We start from the raw sequence: 25,956 nt of genomic DNA, 5'->3' as shown, positions 1-25,956 counted from the left end.
GTCATTCATAAGTTGTCCATCACCCAAGCCTCAGGGGTCTCTGGACTTCTAGTGAGTTCGCTGATTCTGTGTCAAATTAGGGGCATAAAAACTTGTGCCAAGGGTGATAAATGGGGGCCTATGGTCTTCCTTTCCTGGGGATCCCACAGAGCTAGTCCCTGCTTCTGCCCTTCCTGAAGGTTCTGCCAAGGAGTGGAACGGGGTTCCACAGCACACTGTCCTTCAGTCCTCTCCTTCCCACTTGGAGATGATCTCTTCTCCTTTCTGGACTCCCGTCCTTTCTCTGCCCTTCAGGAATACCCATTAGAAGCACCTTTCTGAATTTAGGCCAGAGGTAAATCCAGTGGAGTTGGAAGAAGCTTTGGTTGGCTCCTGTAGTGTTGTTGCTTTTGTTGTTTGCTTTTTAGCTGAAATTAATAACAAGCATTTATTTTTTTTAAGATTTTATTGATTGATTGATTGATTTGAGAGAGAGAGCAAGAGAACAAGCAATGGGAAGGGGCAGAGGGAGAAGCAGACTACCCGCTGAGCAGCAAGTCAGAGGACCCTGGGATCATGACCTGAACCAAAGGCAGCTGCTTCCCCAAAGGAGCCACCCAGGTGCCCCAGTAACCAGCATTTAAAAATCAAATGGGTGAGGCACCTGGGTGGCTCTGTCGGTTAAGTGTCTGACTCTTGATTTAGGCTCAGGTCATGATCTCAGGGTCGTGAGATTGAGGCCTGCGTTGGGCTACGTACTGAACCAACTCCCTCTGCCCTTCCTCTTGCTCTCTTTCTCTCTCTCAAAATAAATAAATAATGAAAATCAAAGGAGTTCACATTAAAACCTATAATTCTAGCTTCTTATGGAAATCTAGAAAGCCTGGCTTTTCCTAGCTGGCCATAAGCAGCCGGGCAGAGAAGGGCTGTCCTTTGGGCAAGAGCCAGGGAGAGACACTGTTTTGGGAGGATATCACCCCTAGAACATAAATATAGGCCAAGGTGAGGGAATATGAAAAAACTGGTTTTCTTTGCAGAACCAAAAAAGAAACAAATGACAAAATGATACATCTGTCCACATCAACTATCAAAATGGCTCCCGCATTCAGAGATTTCGTCATGGCACGAGCTTCTCACTGAAGTAATGCCAATGAGTCTTCACAAACACCTATTAACCCTGTTTCACAGATGGGAAAACTGAGGTTCAGAGAAAAGCGATGGGGCCAAATCACAAAGTGGAACTTGGAACATAGGTCGGTATGGCTCTTCACTACTGGGCTAGCCTGCCTCTCTTGCCATGGACATTAGTGACCCTTCTTCGGGTGAGTAAGGGCACCCAAATTCAGTGCCAGGTTTAATGATATCAGATTCCGGGTTGAAAGTCCAATCATGTTGACGCTGAGTGAGTAGGACTCCACACTCTCCCTCCCTCTGCCAGAAGGAGGGAGGTCAGGGTCTGGAAGGTCAGGGTCTGGACCATGCTCTTAGACATTGCAGCTATTCAGTAAATGTGTTCATGTTGTTACTTCTGATAGCTTATCTGAAATTGTACTAAATGCATGTTTGTGTGAGTGTATATGTGTGTGTGTGTGTGTGTGTTTAGTGAGAAGGGGAAAGAAGAGGGAAAGGACAGAGGCAGGAGAACATAGCTGCTGATCCTTCCTGTCTTGGGCCATAAATGTTGCTGGAAAGATAAGAAACTAGAGACTTACTATAACTAAAGTGTTTTTCAAAATGTAACATAGCTTCAGAAAAAGAAAGACTTAACATGAGTCAAAATCCTTTTTTTGTTCTGGGTTTTTTGTTTTTCTGTGGGTTTTTTTTTTTTGGTAGAAATCCATAGAAACAAAAAGTTACCTGATAGGATAAGCTTTTAGGTGGACAATTTGAATCTGCATGTTTATAATGAAACTCACCTTGTCTATTAGACAAAATTTGTATATCTTATTAGCATTTACATCAGTAAATTTAGGCTAAAATATGATGATTTATGCTAGAACTGAAGTTACTACTGTTTAATATCACACATGAAAAAATTAGATTATAGAATAACAGATAAAGAGGATATAGATGCTGGTGGACTTATAATTCAATGTCTAGGTGGGATATATGGGAAATTTTATGACATTAACTTTGTACAGTATGTAAAAAAAAGAACCAACTAAGTTGATGACTTCAGAAGCTGTGATATGATGTTGAGAGTAATAGTGTTGTTCAGGGGAGTCAAGATAAAAGGAACTGTATGAAAATTTTACTATGTGAAAAAGTTTCTTAGTTAATTTTAATGGTTTGTCAGATTTTCTTCTCTGATTTGAAATTATTTTCTGACATTCAGTGATGGTTTACAATCCAGCTTTTCAGCCTGAAATGTCGTAAAACAAAACAATGAGGCGTCTTGATGGCAATTTCTTAATTTTTGTACAGCTACTAACTTAAGGTCTGTTACTGTTCATATAAAAAGATAATAACTAAATGGCATTTACTACGTTTAAGTCCTGAACTAAGAAATTATGTATACTACTACTATAGAGCTGAAATTGAGGCTCAGAGAGGTAAAGTGATTTGTCGATGGTCACCTACCATGTAAATAAATGGTAGAATTAGGTCCCAAACTCTGACTTCCAGGGTTTTTTTTTTTTTTGCTTTGGAGATCCTTGGTCTCATTGCTTTAGCCTCCTTTTTTTTTTTTTTTTTTTTTAATTTTTATTTGCGAGAGAGAGAATGAGAGAGAGCACGAGAGGGAGGAGGGTCAGAGGGAGAAGCAGACTCCCCGCCGAGCAGGGAGCCCGATGTGGGACTCGATCCCGGGACTCCAGGATCATGACCTGAGCCGAAGGCAGTCGCTTAACCAACTGAGCCACCCAGGCGCCCGCTTTAGCCTCCTTTTGTCTAGGGTTTAAACTAGTGTTTTACACCATAAGAAGCTTGTATTTGGCTTGCTGTTGTTGATCTGTTTGCTGATCTCAAGTATTGTCAATCTGGACATCTTCATTAGACTGCTCAACAGGTGATATGTTAAATAATGACATTGGTCTTGTATGAACAAAATTTAGACTGTGGTAAACTCCACAGGATACATGACCAATTTCTTTAAGAAAGAGTTTCAAGGGAAAAAAAAAGAAGTGAGTACCTCTACATGAAAAGACACAAAAGGCAGATCAACCAAACACACTGTGTTTTGGAACCTCTTTGGATCCTGATTTGCACGAAACAATGGAAAAATAATTATTAGACAATCAGGGAAATTTGAACAGTGCACAGTTAAGGGTTTTAAAGAATTATTTTTAATTTTTTAGGTAAAATACTGCAATTGAGATTAAGTAATATATTGAGATATTCTGTTTTAGAGGTACATATTGAAAGAGATGAGTTGATACGATGTTAGGGACTTCCTCCAAATTAACGGAGCAGAGGAAGACTGGTCTTTAATGGGTAATTGTTGAAGCCGTGTTTTGGGTACTTGCTGGTTCACGGTATTATTCTATATCTACTTCTGAGTCTGTTTGACATCTTACACAAAAGAATGCATTGTTCAACGATGAACCCAAAGTAGATCATTACTTTGGTTTTATATTGCATAATGCTCATCTCAGGCAGCTCTGAAGGGGATGGAAAGGGTCTTACAAGTCGTGTAACCCAATGTGCACATCCTTCTCCTTCCCTTTTGGGCACAAACGGGGGTGGGGGAGGATTGTTTTTTCCTCCTTACTCACCCCCTCCACCCCGCCCGAGGTCCAGTTTCAAGCTCCATAACCTCCAAAGGATTTCTAATCTCCCCTAAAACAAAGCCTGAAGGTTTGGGGGGCGGGGGAATGCCTGGTTTAATTCGGGTCTTGATTGTGCTCATTACTTACCCTGTAGTCGGGGGGCCGTAGAACCTATACTTTTAATGTCCCTGGCCACGTGACAATGTTTTTGTTTCAGGGTAATTTCTAAAGTACAGGAAATTCTCGGAGAGTTTACGTCACCGCCAGCAGTTACGGTAATTACCGTAGTGACGCCACTTGTTTTCCAAAACGCGAACGATTGCGGGGCGGCGCGAGTCTCAGGGATTTTTCAGTTCAGACTGAAGTCGTTATGAAATCACTCTGTGATTTAGTTTGTGAGCAGTCGTGACGCTGGGGATCTGAACAAGTGTGTGTGTGTGTGTGTGTGTGTGTGTGTGTGTTCTCCATCTCCATTGCTGTATTTCCCAGGTTGTGTCTGGGGGGAGGAGAAGCAGAGAATACACCACATAAGCAGTCGTGACGCTGGGGATCTGAACGGAGCAAGTGTGTGTTCTCCATTTCCTGTGTGTGTGTGTGTGTGTGTGTGTTCTCCCATCTCCATTCCTGTATTTCCCAGGTTGTGTCTGGGGGGAGGAGAAGCAGAGAACACACCACATTCACCCTCCTACGGGCCCTGCCGGAAGCGTCTGCGGCAGTAGTGCGCCTGCGCAGTCGGGCCCCGCCAACGCGCCCGCCTTCCCCCGTCCGGCTAGCAGGGGGCGCTGTGAGGCAATGGACTCGTCTTCTCCCTAGGGCTCTGGAACATAGCATAAAAGGGCAGGAGGCGAAGCGGGCGGAGGGGCGTTCTATCCGCGACTGCCCTGGTCTCTATCACCCTTTGTCCTCCAGCTTTCCCCCGGCGCTGGGCCTGCGGGCCTGGTTGCTAGGCGGAAGCGGGGCGCGGCGGCTGCCCGGGCGTTTGAAAAGCGGCAACTCAGGCGGCAAAAGGTCCTCCGGAGGCGGGCTCGCCTCTCCCTGCGGACGGGCCGGGCGGCCGAGCAGGCGCGCGGCCTTTGCCTTTGCCTTGAGTCGGGGCAGGGCTAGGGCTGGGCTGGCGGCCCGGGGCCGGGGAGTGCGGCGCGGTGCAGGCGGCCGCAGGCCCGGGCCGCGCAGCGGGGTCCCGGCGTCGGGGGCCGTGGGCGGGCGGGGGGAGCCCCGCTGGTGGGCGCGGGCCTGCCGCATCTCACCCGGGCCCCTCTTCCCCCAAGCAGACCCCGCCTGCGGGCCGCCCACCGCGACCATGGTCTCCAAGTCCGACCAGCTACTCATCGTCGTGTCCATCCTGGAAGGTGAGCGGCCCGGGGCTTGCTTTTGCAACTGCTGCTTGCCGAGTTGTACCCAGTGGCGTGCGACCGAGGCTTGGTTAGTCTGAAGAACCTTTGTCATCTCTGCTTTTGCGCTCCCCCCGGGCCTGTTCGCAGTTGCAGTTAGTGAGGTCTGTTAGGCGATTGATTTAAAAACCTCTCGAGGGAGCGTGAGAGCTCTTAGGGATAGGTGGTATTTAGCGTGCGGAGCCGGAGCCCCAGGGAATGTGGGAGAAACGATTTCCATCAGAAGCAGCATGTCGATGGCTTTTATATGTGAGCCGAGTGTGCCTGCAAAGCACGTTCTGTTCAGCGGCCTCCCGGTGATCCCATTCGTGAGAACTTTGCTTCGAGTCGAATACAGATTTCCTGCAGTCGGAAGTGTTGCGGAGGCCATTCCCTTTACAAGCTTTGATAGGGGCCTTGAAGGGCTGGAGTCGTCAAGACGGTCTCTTGTACGGGCCTTGAGGTTCCGTTGGTTGAATAAGTGACATTTGTTGATTGGAGGCTCTTGGAGTGTCAGGCACTGTGCTGGGAAAGGAAGGAGACAAGAGCCCTAGTCCTGAAAGCTCAGGGTATAGCGTGAAGAATGTGTATAATTCATCAGGGTGTGGAGGAAGGAAAGACAAGCTCTGGGGACGATTTCCCAGCGGAGGGGACATTGATTTGGGTCCTAAGGGATGATGAGGTCTGTGTCAAGGGAAAAAAGGAAGGGAGGGCTTTCCAGGTAAAGGGAAGAGCAAGGAGCACTTAAGGTATGGAAAAGCAAGGCATACATAGTCTGCAATTGCTTAAATTCACTGGGGTTGGAGAGTAGGTGGCAGAAAGTGGGGGCATAGGAATTGGTAGGTAGAGTGAGGATGGGTTATGAGTAAGGTGACAACAGTCATCTTGAGTGGGCCAGAGGAATGGCTGGCTTTTTTTTTTTTTTTAAACCACCTAGTGGAGGTATTTTGTGGAGGCCTGGCACTATTTGGGGGATGAGAGGGAATGAGCTGTAATGAGTTTTGGAACAGAAAACTGACCAGAAGCTGTAAAATGTTGGGGTATTTTTAACTGTTATTTTACTGATGGTTTAAAGACAGAGGATTGAAATCCCCTTGTAATTTGGTTAATAAAAGCTTTTGGGCTTGGTACTTGCTCCCTGTAGAATAGCAGCAAACCGAAATACAAGGCACTCCTTTTCCCCTCAGGCTTGTTATTAGGCTTCTGTCTTCTTGGGGAGATCAGATTCATCTGCGGGACACACTATGTTGGAATGCTTTCTAATATTAAAAATACTGGATGTGGGCCGTAAATATAGGTTTTGGGGGTGAGTGGGGATTATGGCTTAAGGGCTGTGAGTGGTAAGTAAGGATGGAAGAAAGTCCTTGCTGGCACTTAGATAACCCAAGCCAGTGAGGGAGGATTAAGCATGGTGGATAGAATGGCGAAGAGGCCTGCAAGATGCCCAGGGTCAAGGGAGGTAACACTGAGGAATAATCTGGTAAGATAAGCTTGTGTAGCTGCACTGAACAGACCTCGGAGGATTTTGAAAGCCAAGGAGTTTAAATTTAATGTTCTAAAAAAGAGGGAGGCAGCCAGTATTCCTAAGCAGGAGAGCATCATTTGCAGGTTTAGTAGAGGTGTGCAGGGAAGGGAATCTGGATTCAGGGATGTCAGTTAGGTGTTGCCACAACGTGACTAACCCTGGAGTGTGGACCTCCCTGCAAACCGTCTCCTTTTGTTTGTGTTTCCATTCATCGTAACCATGTTGTTGCCTCAAGCCCAGAACCTGAGAGTCCTCATCTTCCTGGGTTCCTTCTCCATCCCAACCTTCCAGATGGTCACCGAGTATTGTTGGTTTTATTTTTAAAATAATACGAGGGGCTTCATGTAAACTTATGAATGAAAATTTTTCCACTGTGAGCGTGCTGCTTTGAGGCCCTCTAATCTATTGTTATCTTTTCAGTAGTCTGTTTGGTGAATGGTTTATTTTTTTCCTTTTCAGAGAATATCTACTGCTCACATTATTCTCTAGGGTAATCTTTGGAAATGCAAATCTAATTGTCTTAAAATCCTTCAGTGTCCTAAAGGATAAGGTCTATACTTTTTAGAACAGGATTCATGGCCCTTTATGACAGACTGCTTGCCTACCTTTTCAGCTTGGTCTCTCCTGCCCTATGTTCCTATGTTACCAGCTCTTTAGTTATATTGAGCTGTTTGCGGTTTCTTGCCTGCACCTCTAGAAATGCCCTTTATTCAAAAGAAAATGAGATTTCTACCCTGAGCAAAACTGGGGCTATGTGCCGGATTCTAAGGATGAAAAAGACAAGGTTTCTTTTTTCTAAGTATTGTCTTTGGAATGAGGTAGGCACCTGTTGGTTCCAGTACATATTCTCTCTTCTCGGGCCAATTGGAGCTTATAGTTTAGGGTAGTGGGACTGAATATAAAGGGGTTTTTTTGACATCGATGAAATTCATTTGGGGAAGCCGGTGATCTTTCAGAGCAGCTCAAAACGATGTCCAGAGAGAGGCCTTTGTGATTGCTAGTTGGGAGAGCCGTGCGCTATGTAGTAGGACTACTAAGTGGGGAATTTCAAATGGGTGCTTCAGGTTGAAAGTCACAGGATGGCAATCGAGATCTCTCCGAGCCCCTCCTTACGAAGTGGCTGTGTCAGGGTGAGTGGCAGCTGGGATGTATTTATTTACCAGGGGTGAACGCTCGTCTCACCAAAATGCCCCTCACCTGACCTGTAAACAGGTGGATGATAAGATTCTTGTTCTTTAGTTCTTGAGCTTCCTGTACCCTGTGTCTTCAGTTTGTCTTTCCACTAGACCCTCAGTTCCTTCAGGGCAAGTACTCTGTTTTACTCTTTTTGCATCCCATTGTTTGACATGATTAATACCTGACTGCTGTACCTTCAGGAACCAGTGAAGGAATGGAGTCAGGCAGTACCAAATTTGATAACTTACAAAATTGTCCTTGAGATTTGAATGAATGAATGAATACATATGTCTGCTTTTCTCTGGCTAATTTGCTGAGTATTCTTGATTGTGTTGACAGGAAAATTAAGATGCAGATTGATGGGTTTTTGCTAATTTGATTATTTCCCGACTCTCTGGATGACTTCCCTGTTCTATATTAGTAGCCGCTATAGTAAGATCTAAAATTGGTGGAATCACGCTTTTAATTGTTTAATTCTAAATGTCACTGAGATCATTGCTGCTCAAAGGGTGACTCAAGGACAACAGCATTGACATCACGTGGGCAATGCAGCCTCTCAGGCCCACCCTAGACCTAATGAACTAGAATCCACATTTTAACAGGATCCCCAGATGATTCTTGCACGTTAACCTTTGAGCAGCACTAATTTACAACTTGTATTTGTATGTGTGAGTACGTGTTAGTAGGTAGTTAGTGGAATATATGAGTCAACCAGATGCAGATCAGTTTTTAAACCACGTGCTAAAAGATCGTGTTTGATTTTTATATACTTCTGATTAACCTGTATAGTCTTTTATTCCAGGTCGCCATTTTCCCAAGCGTCCAAAGCATATGCTTGTAGTAGAAGCAAAGTTTGATGGAGAACAGTTGGCTACTGACCCTGTGGACCATACCGACCAGCCAGAATTTGCTACCGAGTTAGCCTGGGAGATCGACAGGAAAGCCCTCCATCAGCACAGGTAATTGTTATTTTCAGTTCCTTCTGCTCTGTTTTTTAGGTTCCTAGAGACGAATAAATTTATGTCTTACTACATTAGAGTAACAATGATAATATTTGTTGAGCGGTTTTGTAATGTGTCAGGAGATTTTCAAAATACTTGGCAGTAATAATTCACTTGAGCATCAGAACAACCCTGTGAAGTGGGTGTTAGGATGTCCCCCCAGGTACAGGTGAGGAAACTGAGGCCTAAGAAGGGAAGTAACTTGTCATAAGACGGTCAGCTGGATATGGTCGAGCCCAGCCACTTGAGCTCTAGAGCCTCAGTTTCTAACCACTGCACCTACCTTTTTTTTTTTTCCCCCGTGATGTCTGAGAGACTAGATAGTCTAGAAGGGAATAGATATCCTAGAAGGGCTGTAATGATGCTTACAATATTAAGTAAGGGCTGGAATTCATTGTAATTTCTATTACTTCGTTTATTATATACTTAACCTGGCTTGCCAAGGATATATAGAGACATGTATATAGTAATTACATAAGAGACTCTTTCTAATTAATTTTATACTTGATTTTGGACATAAAAACACTTGGTGTCAGTACATAAAACAAGCTTAAAGTTAGAACATCTTATTTCATGAATTCAGATGATTAGAAACAGGCAAGAGCATGGATACTTGTATTTTAAAAAGCATTGAAAATATTCTTTTTCTGGGAAACACAAAATCACTTCATTCATTGCTGTGACTTAGGACTAGAGCAAATAAAATTACAAAGTTAAAAAATGAGTGTCAGGGGAAAATTATTTTTTTCTATGGCTAAATCAGTCCATGGATTTGTCTGGGGACTTGAAAGTGTAATAAATTCTTAGAGTAGATCAGAATTTTGTTTTCAGTGACTTCTGGAATAGTTTGTGATTTTTATGGTAATTCTTAAGTTTATTTCATTATGTTAGTGACAAAAAGAGCTTTAAGCATATATGTGTATTTGTGGTTTTATGTGTGTGTGACAGTATAAGGAAAGCATTTTGAAATCAGTCTTGAGGATTCATGGTAGTTTTTTACTTTAAAAGAGTTCTGTATATTATAGAAGCTTGAAAAACACTGCCCTGGAGCATCGCTTCTCAGATGGGAGAGACCAAGATTTTTGACGTGGTTTGAATATTACTTGGTATAAAGATAAATAGGCATAATTAATAGTTGATGTCAACTGAAGAATTTTTCAGAAAATACAGAATAGTTTTCGGTTATCCAACAAGATTATAATTGTCCTGATAGTAGTGCACAGCTTTTTCAAAGCGAACAGAACATCCGTTCAATATTAAGCAGGAGCTACTTTATCTCTAATGTAAATTGTTGCCTTGCAGGTTGCAACGTACTCCAATCAAACTGCAGTGTTTTGCCTTGGATCCTGTGTCTTCAGCCAAGGAAACTATAGGTTACATTGTTCTAGACTTAAGAACTGCTCAAGAAACAAAGCAGGTACTAGCCTTTTGAGTTTTAATACTGATTCTGTTAGTTGATGATTTTTAGCAGATACCAGATTGCTGGAAAGGAGGTGGAATACTGGACCTGAAAGGTCGGGGGACGGGGGGTTGGTTTGAGCCAGTATGGCAGTTCTTATGTTTCAGTCCCTTCTTTGACCTGGAACTGTCTTTCTCAAAGAAAATTCTCTCTGAGCTCAAACATCCGGTCACGTTGCTGTTACCTGGAACTTGGCATGTTCACCTGCCGAGCTTTGTTTTAGCGATAAGCAGTAAGCTTCCTGCAGTGTTGCTCACTTCGGTGCATGGTCCCCATTCCTCTTCCAGGCGTGCAGGCTAGAAGTCCAGGAGTCCTTCTCCACCCCTCCCTCTTCAGCCTCCACAGCCACCCTTTTCTAGGTGGTTTCGGGCCTCCAGCCGCCCCTTCCTGATCCAGCTACTCTTCTACGTTCTCACCGTCCTTTCTTAACTTGGCTGTGGTAGTAGTCTTCTGATCACTTTCTCTGCATCCTGCTCCTTGTGCTCCTCGTGTAGCCGTCAGAGCAAGTGAACTTACTGCAACGTGCTCAGATGACCGAAGCAGTAGGCACCCCCCTCCACCCCCCACGGACACACACGCACACAAAGAAGGAAAAAGAATTCAGGGTCTTGATTCCTAGGTTAGTGCTTTCTGTCACTGAAAAAGTCTCTTCCATCCTTTTAAAATCTCTTCTAACCTTTTTTTATGTTACTGGCTTTGGAAATGCTTCAGTTCAATTTTTGTTAATAACTTTCTTTTGTCACCACTCTCTTAAGAGAAGAAAGTAAACACACACACACACACACACACACACACATCTTTTGAAGTCCTTTATTCTTGATTGGAATCCTAAATTAGGTTTCTGTGAAGAAAATGGATCTGTTACCAACATTTTTGCTGCTGGTAGCCATGATATTTACAAATGAGCCAGTTAGCTTAGCCTGAATTTGGAATCCTTCGAAAGAAACTGAAATTTTAAAATGTTTTAAAAGAGGATCTGTTTCTCCTCCCTCCTTGGGTGTGCCTCAGCTCTCTGCACTCAGGTTCTGAAAAAGGTTTTATTTCTTGAGCCTTAGCCCCGCAACCATGATTGTGGCCCTGATGTTTCACGTAACTAGCTTTACTACAACTTGAGCAAGACACTTCTGCAGTGGCTTTAGTTACAGAGAAGGTAAATTCTCTTAGGGAGAGGATACCTGAGAGGAGGTCATGCCTGTAAATGCTCTTGACATTCCCTCCCCCGCCCCCACCCTGGTCCCACCCCCGGTCCTGTATGACGCTTTGTCATCATAGTTGTTCTTTATCTGTATCGGAGTTAAGAAGAAATGTTTCAGAATCAAGAGTTTTAGGAAAGCCAGATGTTGTCTTGCTTATTCACTCCTGTTTACTAGCAGAAATATTTGAATTGGTGAGTAGAATACATGAAGTTCAAAATAAATTGATTCTCCGTAAATGACCATAAACACGGAAAAACCCAGATTTGTTTTTCTAAGTTATGTAACGGAAAAATAGATAATAAATTTTCTGAGTTGCTGAAACTCATTCTCAGGCTCCTACTTAAAGTGACGAAATATCTATGATAAAAAATACAGCAAGAGACTCTTGAGTTTTTGCTTTTTAAAAAAAACCTTGGGTGTGGATTTTGTTAAAGGCTGTGGCCTAGTTCGTCCTGTTTTACTTATCCCACGTAACTTGATACAAAACGGCAGCTTTTGGTTTTGATCTGTATAGGCACTGGTTTCTATGGCTTTAGGTAATAGTGGGCAGAGTAAGAACGCTCTCTCCATGAATTACAGTGGTGCCCCTGCAGGAATGAAACCTGTGGCCCTGGGCCATCATAGTGCAGGCTGGCTTGAGTAGTAGAATTTCTCAGAATTACTGTGGTGAGGATGTTGAGGTCATTTAGGATGCTTGATGCTGTGAGAAAGTCTTTATATTTCAGGCAGGTGTGGGTTCATAACCCAGAACTCGACCTCAGGTCTCTGCTTTAGTGTTTTGTTTTGTTTTTTTTTTTTGTTAACACTAGCTTTCCTTTACCCTCATTTGATACATGCAGAACAAAGCAGAAATGGGGGCAGGCAGCAAAGGTATGCCAGAAGAAGTGAAAAATGAAGGGTAGGGAAAAGGAAGATTGATAGTCTAAACTTCTTGTTTTTTTCAAGAGGAAGTTCAGTTAGCTTCCTAAGCAGGATTAAATTCTTTGGAGGAAAACGTGAAAAATATTTCAAAAGAGGAGAAAGTACTGAGGAACTACAGGAGATATATTTGGAACCTTATAGGACATTGCCCACTCTCGTTGATTTCCTATTAATTATTAAGGTGGTTTTGTTTTGTTTTACTCTTCAGGCTCCAAAATGGTACCAGCTGTTGAGTAATAAATACACCAAGTTCAAGGCTGAGATACTGATAAGCATTGCTTTGGAAACAGATACAAAGGCCCCAGTGGATAGTTTTAAAGCCAAAGGAGCCCCGCCTCGAGATGGAAAAGGTTTGTGCATCGTCTCAAAGGACATTCTCTGAAAAGTTGTAACTCTGGACTGGGACTTGAGGAACGGTGAGCGGTATGATAGGGAAACACACACAGAAGTGTGAACTGATTTTACTCGAGTGCATCAGACACACATTGTGAGATTGTTACACATGAAACACCTGCTGCTCTAAGCTCTTGTTTACAAAACCGAGAAATAGAACAAGATACTCTTTCCTTTGGTGTATAACGGAAGAAAGCAGAAGTTTGTTTTCTTAAAAATGGATATTTAGGAAAATTTTCTTCCTAGGATGAGTGCACTGTTCTCTCTTCCCTCACCACTGAACAGCACCTTCATATTTTTTATGCTCTGCTCACAAGCGTAGGTAGATACCCTCTGTCGCCATACAAGGCTATTCTAATACCATTGCTCTATTCCCTGCGCTGTGCCTTTCATCCCTGTGACTGACTGGTTCTGTAACTGGAAGCCTCTACCTCCCACTCTCCTTCATTCAGTTTGCCCTCCCCCCCCTTCCCCCCCCCCCCGCCCCCGGCAACCATCAGTTTGTTCTCTCTGTATTTATAGTTATGATTCTGCTAGGAATATATTTGGCATCATCTGCCAACAAAGACAGCTTTATGTCTTTATTCCCGCTCGGCATGCCTTTGTTTCCTTTGTTTATCTTACCTCATTAGCCAGGACTTGCAGTATGATACTGAAGAACACTGATGAACGGGGATATCCTTGCCTTGTTCCTGTAGGTTTTTTGTGGACGTTCTTCGTCAAGTTGAGGAAGTTATTCTCTGTTTGTAGTTTGCTTAGGGTGTTTTATCATTACTGAGTGTTGGATTTTATCACATGCTTTTTCTGCATCTTTTGATGCCATCGTGTGGTTTTTCTTTAGCCTGTTGTGATGTGATGGATCATAGTAACAGATTTTCCAGTGTTGAACTAGCCTTGCATACCTGAACAAAATTGCATTTGATTGTGGTATATAGTTCTTTTTATACATAGTCGGATTCAGTCGACTAATATTTTGTTGAGAATCTGTGCATGTATGTTAATAAGAGGTAGTGGTCTGTTGTTTTCTTTTTGTGTAATGTCTTGGTCTGGTTTTGACATTGGGGTAATGCTGGCCTCATAGAGTGAGTTAGGGATTATTGCCTCTGCTTCTATTGTCTGAGAAAGGTGACAGAGAATTGGTGTATCTTCCTTGAATGTTTGCTAGAATTCACCAGTGAAGTCATCAGGGTCTGGTGCTTTCTGTTTTGTAAAGTTATTGATTCAATTTCATTAAAAGACACAGGCCTATTCAGATTGTGTGAGTTTTGGCAGACTTTGTCTTTCAAGGGAATTGGTCCATTTCATAGAGGTTATCAAATTTGTGTGTATAAAGTTGTTCTCATAGTATTCCTTTAGTATCCTTTTAATGTTGGTGGAATCTGTAGTGATGTCCCTTCTTTTATTTCTGAAAATAATTTGCGTTTTCTCTCCTTTTCTCTTAGTAACATTGGCTAAATGCTTAATGGTTTGATTGATGTTTTTGGAGAGCCAGCTTTTCGTTTCTTTGATTTTTTTCATTGATTTCCTGTTTCAGTTTCATTGATTTAAGCTCCAGTTTTTATTGTTTCTCTCCCTCTGCTGGCTTTGAACTTAATTTGCAAAAATTTGCTGCTCTTTTTCTATTTTCCTGAGATAGAAGCTTTGATTTTTGTGTTGTTTGTTTTGCTTTTTAGTATGCCTTGTAATTTTTTGTTGAAAGGTGGAGACGATACACTGGGTAAAAAGAAAATAGGCCTTTAGTAACCTAGAGGTAAAGTGTCAGTCCTGTGACCGAGTCTGTCTTTGGGTGAGCCTGTGTGCCGGTACCGTTCCAGTTTGTCCGATTGCAGATGTGGGGTGTACGTCTTCGGCGTGAATATCACAGAAGCAGTGCTCTGTTGTTCTCATTTTCTCATTTCATCTTTGCAGGTGGCATACAGTTTGGACTTGTTCCATTACTGATGATACGATGATACTCATTTTGGTTACTTGATTAAGGTGTAGTGTGTATCTGTTCTCAACTGTAAATTCTTTTTTCCTTATTTGAATATTTTGTGACTCATTATTAAAAAATTGTGAAAATACTCATTCCTTATCAAACCTTCAATTTACTTATATTGTATAAGTTTGGACTTAAGAGTGTTCTCTTTTTTGGGCACCTGGGTGGCTCAGTTGGTTTAAGCAACTGCCTTCGGCTCAGGTCATGATCCTGGAGTCCCAGGATCGAGTCCCGCGTCGGGCTCCCTGCTCAGCGGGGAGTCTGCTTCTCCCTCTGACCCTCCTCCCTCTCATGCTCTCTCTCTCTCTCATTCTCTCTCTCAAATAAATAAAATCTTAAAAAAAAAAAAAAAAAGAGTGTTCTCTTTTTGTTCAATGGGTTAAAATATTTATCATTGTTTGTCCCAGATTTGTGTGAGGAGAGCCCCTTCAGGCTGCTTCTGTTTCCTTTAGCCTGTCTCTATAGTTCTTGGAGCTTTTTCTTGGTTTCTGGCATAGGAAGATGGTACAGGCTGGTGGTGTTCTTTCCTATCTCAGCCCTGGATTCAGCTGTTTGTTTAGGGAGCCCTGCTTCCTTTTAGCCAAGAAAGATGCTTAGGAGTCAAGGTCCAGGTGCAAGGTATGCCAGTTGCTATTGGGGTGTTCTGCTCCCGTGGCCTTCCAGTGAAAATAATGAGGGAATTGGTGCATGTATATACACACACACACACATGAACATGGATATATATACACACACCGGCCACCATTACATATATACCTTTATATCTGTGTCTGTCCATACATTTAGTGGACAGTGCACGTTTACGCTGACACCTTCAGTCTTTCCAGTCTTACACAAGGTTTATCCTGGTTGGTGTCCATTTCCAAGCCTGTAACTCCCTGACACCAGGAGACCTGTCAGAGTCACTCTTTTCCCTTCTAAGCTCTGCTGACCTTACTATTTTGTGGCTGTCTTTATTAAGGTGATTGTCAGATGTTATGTAAGGGCTTTACTTTCATTGTTTAATTTGATCTTCTAAACAACGTTATAAAAGCTTTGCAGAACAAAAAATGGAAACAGAAATCATATTTCAAAAACCAGTTTCCGCCCTAAAACTGGTAAATGGTCCCCCCCCCCCCCCAAAAAAAAAACAAAACAAAACTGGTAAATGGCAGAATTGAGATTGGAATCTTGGTCTGTGTTACTGGAGCATCTGTGCGCTTAACTGTTATGCTATATTTAGCCAGGGCTGCAGGAAGTTCATTTCTTCAGGGTTAGCCCTGCGTGCTGCCCCTCTCCCCCAGCCCTCCTTCAGAGTCCGAGCTGTCCTTTCAGTAGCCTGACTGCTTAGGGAAACATTTGGTTTTACACTCCTTTTCAAGCCAAAGGTACAGTTTCCCAGGCTGCAAAATAGGAATCTGGAGAGGATTGCTTATTGATGGGGGATGCATGTATCTGAGGTGTGCGTTATATCCCTTCTCTTCTCTAAATTGTTTCATGCTTTCCTCTTAATCTTGGACAACTACCCCAGCGTTTGATCGTGGCATGCAGGAAGGCTGTGTGATCAGGCCTCTGCCCCACGTCTTCCTGCGTGTCAGTTCTCACCCAGTGATCCAGCACACCACGCCCCCCTCACCTCTCCCACCATGTACTTTCTCTTCCCAGGCTTTGTAGTTCAGTTCCTTCTGCCTGGAACACTGTTTTCTACTCCCTTATTCTCTGTTCATTCACCTTTCTCTTCTTAGCCACACTGGGCTGGTGTTTCAGTTCCCAGTTTAGATTCACTTCCTTCGGGAAACCTATGGTGCCTCTTCTCTGCGGTTTATTCAATTTTAAAATGTTACCGTATTTCAAAATAGAAAGAAAATGGTGGTTAAATAAGATTTCTTGGCAGAGTGTGTTAAAAAAAAAAGGAAACCTTACTGAGGTACTAACTATATCCATGAAAACTGCCAAGCAAAATACAAAGCATAACCAGCTTTCAAAGTCTTACAGTGGTTTATGGCAAACTGTAATGTAGTTTAATTGTGGTTTTCCCCGTAAAGTAGCTGCCAGCCTATCTGGACTTGAGCCCAAGGACATCGTGGCGGTCCTGAATGAGGAAGGAGGCTACCATCAGATCGGACCAGCAGAGCATTGCACTGACCCCTTTGTTATGTCGGTGACCATAGCGTTTGCCACCCAGCTGGAGCAGGTGAGACTTTCCCTCTGATTAGTGATGCACAGAGAACTGCAAGCATTGATTTTTATATTAAAATTTGCCTTTTAGGTATTAAAAAGATTTGCAGGTGGACTTTTTTTACTTTAAAAAAAATGGAGAAAAATGTTTTCCCTGCAGAAAGTATTTCTGCTTTAAGAAAAATAGTAAATTGGTATGATTTTAGTAGTAAGAGGAATAAAAATTAAAATCTCTTAGGATTTAGAAGAAAGACTGTCCTTAAACACTGTTTCCCACTGTGTGGCATTGCTAAGGACTGGTCTGAAAGGATTTTTTTCAAAGCATTGAAAAAGCGACTTTTTGGAGAATTGTCCAATGTTGGGAACACTTGGTGTCAGTCCTACTTCAATAGGTATCATCTGAGATTAGATTTTACCTTCTTTATAAACTAACACATTTGCCAATCACTGCTTCTGGGATGGTGCCGGGAGACAGAAGCTTCTTGGGTCAGAGACAAAGGACTGTACTACTCTCAGCACAGCACACAGCATCCACGTCTGCATACCGCCTGCCGTCGCCCTTACCTCGTGTTCCAAGGGTGGCACAGGGGGGCCAGTGGCCGCCCCACACGGAGTGGGTTTGTATCGCAGCTGAGGGACTAGACCACTTGCACTGTAAACAGTCCTGGTCTCTCTCCAGGAAGACGCTCAATCCTTAAGTTACCAGCTGCACAAGCAACCCGGGGAGGTAGCCTGGCGGAGAGTGGTAGCCTTGTGATCTCAGTGCCCTCAGCAAGAGGTGCAGGGACACTCCGGGCCCATGCCAGCATTAATGAGCTGTTACTCCGTCGTCTTTCTCAGGACCGAGCCCAGTTTTCTCGACATTATGGTGGCCTATAGCAGCTGAAATAAATTAATAATTTCAAAAATAGAGAATATGGCTTATGACTTAAATTTTATCGTACGATTACCTTTCTTAGAGCTACAAAGCTCCCACACAGTCTACATTTATAAGTGAAGTACCTGTTAGTGACCATGCAGTGGTCACTTCCAAGTGACTTGAAAGAGTATCAGGTAATGATTTTTCTCAGGAAATATTTATAATTTTGTCATACCAATTTCATGCTTTTGCCTTTCCCCATCAGTTTCTCTCTTTTTCTTCAGAAAGCCCTGCTTATGGATTGCCCTGCCCTAGTATGCCATTCTGGCTGGGGGAAGGTCAGATGTCCACTGTCGTCATTAACCACATCAGGGTACTTGTTAGATAATGAGGCTACTATATTTTTACTGTGTTATTAAGTCGATGTGAGGCATTTTACATTACCACTTTATTTGTAATTTTTTTCAACTCTAGGGAGGTATAATTGTTCCTCATCTTTACTGTGTGTCCTGTTCTGTGAAATAGGCATTATGCTAACTAATGTGTTTAGTCCTCTCACAACTTTAGGGGATTATTATTTTCATTTTCAAGATCAGGAAACCATTTCTTAGGAAGGTTTTACAGCTAAGTAAATGGCCTACGTATTTCTGGACATAGAGTCACTTCCCTTACTTTCTTGTTCCAGTTTTATGCTCTCTTCCCTCTTACCCAGTTTTGGAGTAAGATGGATGTGCGTGGGGCTCACTTTCTCACTGCTTACTCACTGCTTACTAGCTGACTCCTTCAACTTAGGCAGCGTAACCTTTCTGAGGCTTGAGTTTTCTCAGTAGTAGAGTGGTGATAATACCACCTTTCCATATAAGGATGAGGGATGAGATAATATAACCAAAATGTCTACCATGTAGTTTGTATGAGTGAAGCTACATTTGTACATTAAAAGCTTGTTGGGAGTAATTGACCTATTGAATCCACAACTAAAACTAAAACAGTTCTTAGTAATACAAGGTGACTTACTGGGACCAGTCACTCAGTTTAGTTTTTAAAAACTCAAAAACCAGATTGATAACTGGCTGTTGGCTCTCTCTGCTAAAAAGGAAGCCAATAGGTCTCTCTAAAGAGTAAACCGAATTACCATGGAACCCAGCAATGTCAATGCTAGGTGTGAATCAAAAGAACTGAAAACAAGTGTTCAAGTAAAAACGTGGACAGGAATGTACATAGCAGTATTCAGTCTCCAAACGGTGGCAACCCAGATGTCCATCAGTGGATGAATGGAGAAACCAAACGCATAGCTGTACAAGGGAATATTATGTGACTGTAACGGAAAGGGGTACTCACAGGTGTGTAGTGTGGGCAGACATTGAATGCATGCCAAGTGAAAGAAGCCAGACACATAAGGTCACATGATGTGTGATTGCATTTATATGAAATATGCTAGCATAGGTGAATCCATAGAGAGCCAGAGCAGATTTGTGGTTTCCTGGGGCTGGAGGAAGCGGGGAATGGAGACTGCTTCATGGTTGCGGTGCTAGTCCTGGGCATGATGAGAGTGTCCTGGAGCCAGATGTGGAGACCAGCGCTTGCACGGCCTTGTGAATGTATTCAGTGTTCCTGAGGCGCTCACACTTTTAAATGGTTAAAATGGTACATTTTCTGTTAGGTGTATTTTACAGTAACTAAAAAACACAAAAAATTGAGCCAATAGTCTATTCATCTTTTGATATTGTTTAATATTTATTGTTTGCTTTTTTCATTATTTATAGACAAGCCAAGGGTTTTGTAAATTAGCCATTTCGTTTTTTCCTCAAGCTAGTGAAAGGTAGTGTGAGAAAGAATCAAGCAACAAATAAAGCTAAGAAAAAATACCTTTTCAGATGCACATCAGTGACTTAGGTCGACTTAGGTCAACATGATGCTATCATGTTGTAGAATGGAGGAATGAGTTAGGAGAAGGAAGACTGGATGGTGATAATCTTGCATTACTCCTTTTCTTAAATACTGACTGTTGAGGGTTAAAAAAAAAAGAAAAAAACCTTCCAAATACAAAGATGTTAAAGGATTTTGAAAAGAATCTTTTCTTGGTGGGAATTAAAATTAAATATACTATGAGATACTTAAGGGCCATCTTAATTCTTAAAATTTTTATTGCTTTCTGATTATGGAAGAAACCAAAGGAAAAAGGTCTTATCTAATTAAACTCAGAAATAATCCCTGGTAAGGATACTATATTTTTGCCTCAGGCAGAAATTTTCCCATGCATGTAACAGCTGACTGTGCTGGGTGGTGGAGTTGTACAATTAAACATGTATTCTCTCTTTCAATCCTTCCAAGAACCCTAAAAGAAATGGAGGTACAGAGTGATAGAATAATTTGTCCAAAGCTTCATAGTAAGCCATTGATGGAACCAGGATTGGGGGCTTAATCCAGAGTCTGCTCTTAACAACTGTAGGTGTATAAATGCTGGCTCTCTCTAGATAAATTACTTGATTAAGACCTACTGAAGCACAGCTTAACGTATGGGGTTAAAGTAAACATTTACTTCACATACAAAAATATACTTTATATGAAACACTAGCTATTGAGTATCTACTGTATTACTTTACACAAAATAAATGACTATTGGATATTTACTGTATACTGAATATGGGGCTGTTTTATTCTAAGTGGTTAATTCTTTTATTTTCACGAACTCTACAAGCTGTACTGAAATTCTGCTTGGCCTAACACTATGTCTTAGATAACTGTCATGTCAGGATATCGTTATTAAGCAGCCCTGTTGTATGATAACTAGAATATATTTAGACCATCTTATATTGATGAATACAACAACTGTTTTTTTAACACGTGCTAGTGAACGCTTAGAGTCTATTAGATATTTTATGGGCCATAGGTGGCCATGAAACTATGAGCTTTGAGAAATGACACTCCTATTAAAGGAAATATCCTTTTGCAACTGTTAGTTTATAGGTTTCCCGGTTTTGACAGAGTGGCTAGAAAGCGCTTTTCTCAAAGGCCTGGACTAAGGTGTTACATTTAATAGCTTGGATTACGGTTGTTTAAAACCCTCCTCTTATGGGGGCGCCTGGGTGGCTCAGTTGGTTAAGCGACTGCCTTCAGCTCAGGTCATGATCCTGGAGTCCCTGGATCAAGTCCCACATCAGGCTCCCTGCTCAGCAGGGAGTCTGCTTCTCCCTCTGACCCTCCTCCCTCTCATGCTCTCTGTCTCTCATTGTCTCTCTCGCAAATAAATAAAATCTTAAAAAAAAAAATAAATTAAAAAAAAATAAATAAAAAAAAATAAAACCCTCCTCTTATGAAGAGGGTGGCAGAGTAAGAATAAGATGGAATAAGGTATATGGAAATAAAGCTCAGTTTAAAATACTTAACCAGTGTCTTCTAAAAGAACTTTCCTGTACTTGTTCAGGGATCAGTTGAATGAAAAGTAAACTTGAAAACAACAGAAATCTCTAAAAATAATGGTAGTCTCTGGGCTTTTCTAAGGTAAACCTTGAAAAATTAAACCAGTCATTTGGTTGTAATTTTTCAGAGATTTAGAAATTTTGAGTGAATAATTTTAAGACTTAGAAATAAAAAAATCAGCATTTTAGCAAATATCTTGCAATTCGTCAGACATGCATAAGTATGTATAGTAGTTCACACATTAATACTCTTTTCTTTTTCCTTAAATGTTTAGTTAATTCCGTGTACCATGAAACTTCCAGAAAGACAGGCTGAGTTTTTCTTTTACTATTCTTTGCTGGGAAACGATGTTACAAATGAACCCTTCAATGATTTAATCAACCCAAACTTTGAGCCAGAGAGAGCGTCTGTTCGAATACGTAGCAGCATAGAAATTCTTCGTGTTTACCTGGCTCTTCAGTCTAAACTACAGGTAAGTATTGCAGAAAAAAAAAAGTTTTTTTTAATTAGAGATGATTTTTTTTTTAAGCTTCAGAGAGGTACGTAAACTTTTATTTCAGTGGTGAAGATCATCTTTCTGTCACATCTTTTAATTTTTTAGGAATTATCCTGACTTGTAAAGGCCTAGCATAACTGTTACTTCAGACTTTTAGGAGATCTTCTTTACCTAGTTATTATGAAAAGAGGTGTATCACTTGTCAGGCTTTATAATAAAAAAATTGACCTGAAGTCTAAAGCTGTGGGCTCAGGGAAAATTTCGTCATTAATTAGTGGGCATAGTAGCTGTACACACAGATCACATGATGGATTTCAGAATTTATACATGTTATTGCTATTAAAAGCAAAGAAATAACACAACTTCCTAAAGCCTGCCCTTGAATTGAGTACTTTTGTAAAGTAATTTTTTATTGGACTCTCCTTCAAAGTACCTTACCTGGTGAGAATGACTGTTTTATTTTTTATTACAATTGCTTTTAATCAGACTGAGATGGGATAGTGAAATAAAGGATTAGGTCGTCATTTGTTTAACGTGATCAGTCATGAGATTTTGCTTGCAAAGTTGGGTGGGAGGTGGGCAGGGGCATCAAGAAATTATAGTAGAAGTAGGGGGTACCTGGGTGGCTCAGTTGGTTAAGCATTTGCCTCTTGATTTCAGCTCAGGGCATGATCGCGGGGTCGTGGATCGAGCCCTGCGTGGGACTCCACACTCAGCGGGGAGTCTGCTTGATGTTCTCTCTCTTCTCCTTCTGCTCCTCTTCCCCTACCCCGTGCCCTGTACACACACACTCTCTCTCTCTCTCTCTCAAATAAATAAATTTTAAAAAAGAAATTATAGTAGAACTAAATTTTGGAGGTGGTTTTGTTAAACCCAAGAGACTAAATAGCGAAATACTGTATAAAACGATGAACTGCTTTTTTTTTTTTTTTTTGCTGCATTTCATCTTTTCACATAGTTTTTAGCTTTCTAAACCTCTTGAATTTTTTTCTATTTCTAACATACCAGTCTTTACTGAAGTAATGATTTCTTTCTTAGTTTAATTCTCGTGGACATTTAAGTCCTAAAAATCCTTTCTCTTCAGCACACCAACAACATCATACTTAATAACATTAAAACTAAGTGATAGGTCATTGCCGACATTAGAACTAAAATAGTTTCATGTTGTGATTGCGTATCGTGAATGTGAATGCCATGTTTGCCCGTACAGTAAGGTAAAATCCTAGAGTAAGGTAAAAAAAAAAAAAAAAAAAAAAAGTTTATAGCACATACCTGAACAGCCATTTTTTTCCTGTGGTTTTCTTTCTTTTTTTTCTCTTGATTTTATTTATTTGACAGAGAGAGAGCACAAGCAGGGGGAGTGGCAAGCAGAGGGAGAAGGAGAGGGAGCCCTCCAACAGGGCTTGATCCCCGGATCCTGGGATGATGAACTGAACCAAGGGCAGATACTTAACTGTGACTGAGCCACCCAGGTGCCCCCCCGCTTTTTTTGTAGTTTCAAAAGGGGGTAATGTTGAAGTTTTGATTAGATATCCGTGATAAACAGTACAGTCCACCTGAGAGGTATTCTATTTTACCTTGTACTGGTAAACGCTGTTTCATATATAAAATCTGAAAAGCAAGAAGAGAGAAAGAAACACTAAAGATGGTTTATGGGTGAATAAAAATTATTTCAGGGTCTTTAGAGGCTGGATCCACTAACTTTTTTTTTTTGTTTTAGAATTGTGTTTAAATTGGGGTGCCTGGGTGGCTCAGTCAGTTGAGCGTCTGCCTTCAGCTCAGGTCATGGTCCCAGGGTCCTGGGATCGAGCCTCACATCCGGCTCCCTGCTCAGCAGGAAGCCTGCTTCTCCCTCTCCCACTCCCCCTGCTTGTGTTCCCTCTCTTGCTGTGTCTCTCTCTGTCAAATAAATAAATAAAATCTTAAAAAAAAAAAAAAAAACTGTTCAAATTAATGTTGAAATGGAAATAGAAAAAAATGCTTGAAGTATTAGTTTTCTGTTTACATTCATGTATTCATGATACAATTGGTGAAATAGCATAGTAAAATATTAAAGTAAACATAGTTCCTGAAAGAGAGAAGGGTGATAATGTATGAGTATACAGTATTGAGAGAAAAAATGAAAGAGAATGGCTTTATTATTGAGTTCTTAGTAAATTTTGTGCCTTATCAACAATTTTAACCATCAAGTATAAGAACCTGTTACTCACAGACTCCGTGCTGAGCGTGAGTGTGGAACCCGATGCGGGGCTTGATCCCACAGCCCTGAGATCATGACCTGAGCCAAAACTAAGAGTCGGATGCTCAACTACTGAGGCATCCAGGCGCCCCTAACTTTCTGTTAAGTTCATGTGTTTAGGAGACAGGAGAGAATATTAAGCCTATTTGGATTTTCTCTTTCACGTTAGATCCATCTTTGCTGTGGAGACCAGTCACTTGGAAGTACAGAAGTACCCTTAACTGGACTACTGAAAAAGGGGAGTACAGAAATCAACCAGCACCCCGTCACAGTCGAGGGTGCTTTTATTCTCGACCCTCCAAACCGAGCCAAACAAAAGCTTGCACCTCTTCCTGTGGAGCTGGCGCCCACGGTCGGTGTGTCTGTGGCTCTGCAGAGAGAAGGCGTAGACGCCCAGGCAAGTAGTGACCCTCTGTCCCCTCCTCCAGCTTCCGCGGCGTCGCTCGGGCCTCCTCGTAAAAGTTGAACTTCACAAGTGTTACCTTGCGTAAGAAATATTAATTAGTGGCCTGCATCACATTGTACTTCCTTTCTGAAAAGTACTGTGGCTCCCCAGCTATACTTTATTAAGTCTTTATATAGGGCCTTTGCATACAGTCTTGTCTTTTTTTTTTTTTAAGATTTTATTTATTTGAGAGGGAGAGAAGAGAGAGAGCACGAGCAGGGGGAGGGGCAGAGGGAGAGCGAAATGCAGACTCCCCACTGAGCAGGGAGATCATGACCTGAGCTGAAGGTAGACACTTAACCAACCGAGCCACCCTGGCGCCCCCTACCCTTTTATTAAAGATGCATTTATTTTTAGAGAGGAGGGGGCAGAAGGAGAGAATCTCAAGCAGACTCCCAGGTGCCCCCATATAGTCTTCTCCTCTTCCCTCCCCCCCCCCCCCCGCCCCACTCATGGTCAGTCACCGCCAGACAAGGAACTCCTGGGAATGAGAATGTTGTTGGACCTAGTTCCTGGGAATCTGCATTAATGGTAATCGTTTCAGTTGACCCTGCTTGAGCTAAGACGAAAGTTCTTGGTTCACTGGTGCTTTGTGGTCCTTATACTCTCTTTAGGCAACAGAGATGGGTATTTGTTTGGATGTATATACGTTTTTTGATTGTACATAGCCCCAGAATCAACTTTAATGTACTGTTGTTTTGAAGAACTGATCTTTATGTAGGTTATGGATTAAAGCTGGAAAAATCAAAGTGAGTTTAAGTATATGCATATACATATATATTTTTAGAAGAAAGTTGAACAAAGGAGAGGAAGAAAATCATATTAGATATGTTTTTGTTTTAGTAACAGGCCTCCATTGTGTTTATTGCCTTGGTAATAACCATTCCCAAGGACACCTGGCCTGACTTGTTATATCAAATATCCCTTCTTACAAGTTAGGATGCATTTTGGTACTCAGCTCTGGATATCATATTTCCTTCCTGTTCATCTTCCTTTTTCTGGTCCTAGATGCTATAAGAAAATTTGCAAATTATGAAGAAAAATAGACTAGGAATATCCAAACTGGGAAAGGAAGCTTTTATTTTTTTAAAAAAACAACATCACGTTTTTTGCTTAATTATGAAGGAAAGTGCTTTGCAAATTATACTTTATTTAAAAATTGTTTTTAGTCTTTAATTGAATTAAAGACCCAGAATGAACATGAGCTACGGCATTCAAAGAAGCGAGTTTTAACTCCTATAGAAGAGAAGACACTCACTGGGCCAAAGTCACCAAGTGTGTCCCCTGTTCCACCTCAAAACCCATCACCTCCCACAAAAGATGATGTAACAGGAAGTGAAGTGGAAAGCTTGCAATATGATAAGGACCCAAAACCAAATCCAAAGGGTAAGATGTTCTTTTTACAGATTTTTTAGGTGTACATTTTGTAGCCATCTAATTAATGATTAAGAGAGTTTTCACAGTTTATAAGTAAATTGTGAGCCTTTTTAAGAGCCAAAATGTATAGTGATATAAAAAAATTCAGTTTAAATTGAATTAAATTTAAATCGAGTCTATAACTTCATCATAGAACTAGCTAAAAGGTGAGAGAATTTTTCAGTTACTTTTACTTTAGAAACAATAGCTTATTGAGAA

At 41.6% G+C, this 25,956-nt stretch overlaps 1 protein-coding gene across 3 annotated transcripts in view; it reads left to right on the top strand.

Annotated features, from left to right (window-relative positions):
* The first annotated feature begins 4,544 nt into the window (after positions 1 to 4,544).
* Positions 4,545 to 25,956, top strand: part of CEP120 (centrosomal protein 120) — a 64,138-nt gene continuing 42,726 nt past the window's right edge. Inside the window, exons 1-9 of one of the 3 annotated variants that reach the window (XM_045891713.3) lie at positions 4,545 to 4,694; positions 4,958 to 5,035; positions 8,560 to 8,716; positions 10,061 to 10,175; positions 12,543 to 12,684; positions 16,730 to 16,878; positions 21,416 to 21,613; positions 24,046 to 24,273; positions 25,491 to 25,707. In XM_045891713.3, coding sequence (XP_045747669.1) covers positions 4,987 to 5,035; positions 8,560 to 8,716; positions 10,061 to 10,175; positions 12,543 to 12,684; positions 16,730 to 16,878; positions 21,416 to 21,613; positions 24,046 to 24,273; positions 25,491 to 25,707 — 1,255 coding nt within the window. In that variant the 5' untranslated portion in view covers positions 4,545 to 4,694; positions 4,958 to 4,986. The other 2 variants (XM_045891705.3, XM_045891723.3) reach the window with 2 other exon arrangements.

Source organism: Mirounga angustirostris, unplaced genomic scaffold (assembly GCF_029215605.1).
Source record: "Mirounga angustirostris isolate CCGP_5_RB_7025 unplaced genomic scaffold, mMirAng1.0.hap1 SCAF_7, whole genome shotgun sequence".
Lineage (NCBI taxonomy): Eukaryota > Metazoa > Chordata > Mammalia > Carnivora > Phocidae > Mirounga > Mirounga angustirostris.
This window is presented reverse-complemented; position numbering and strand designations above follow the sequence as displayed.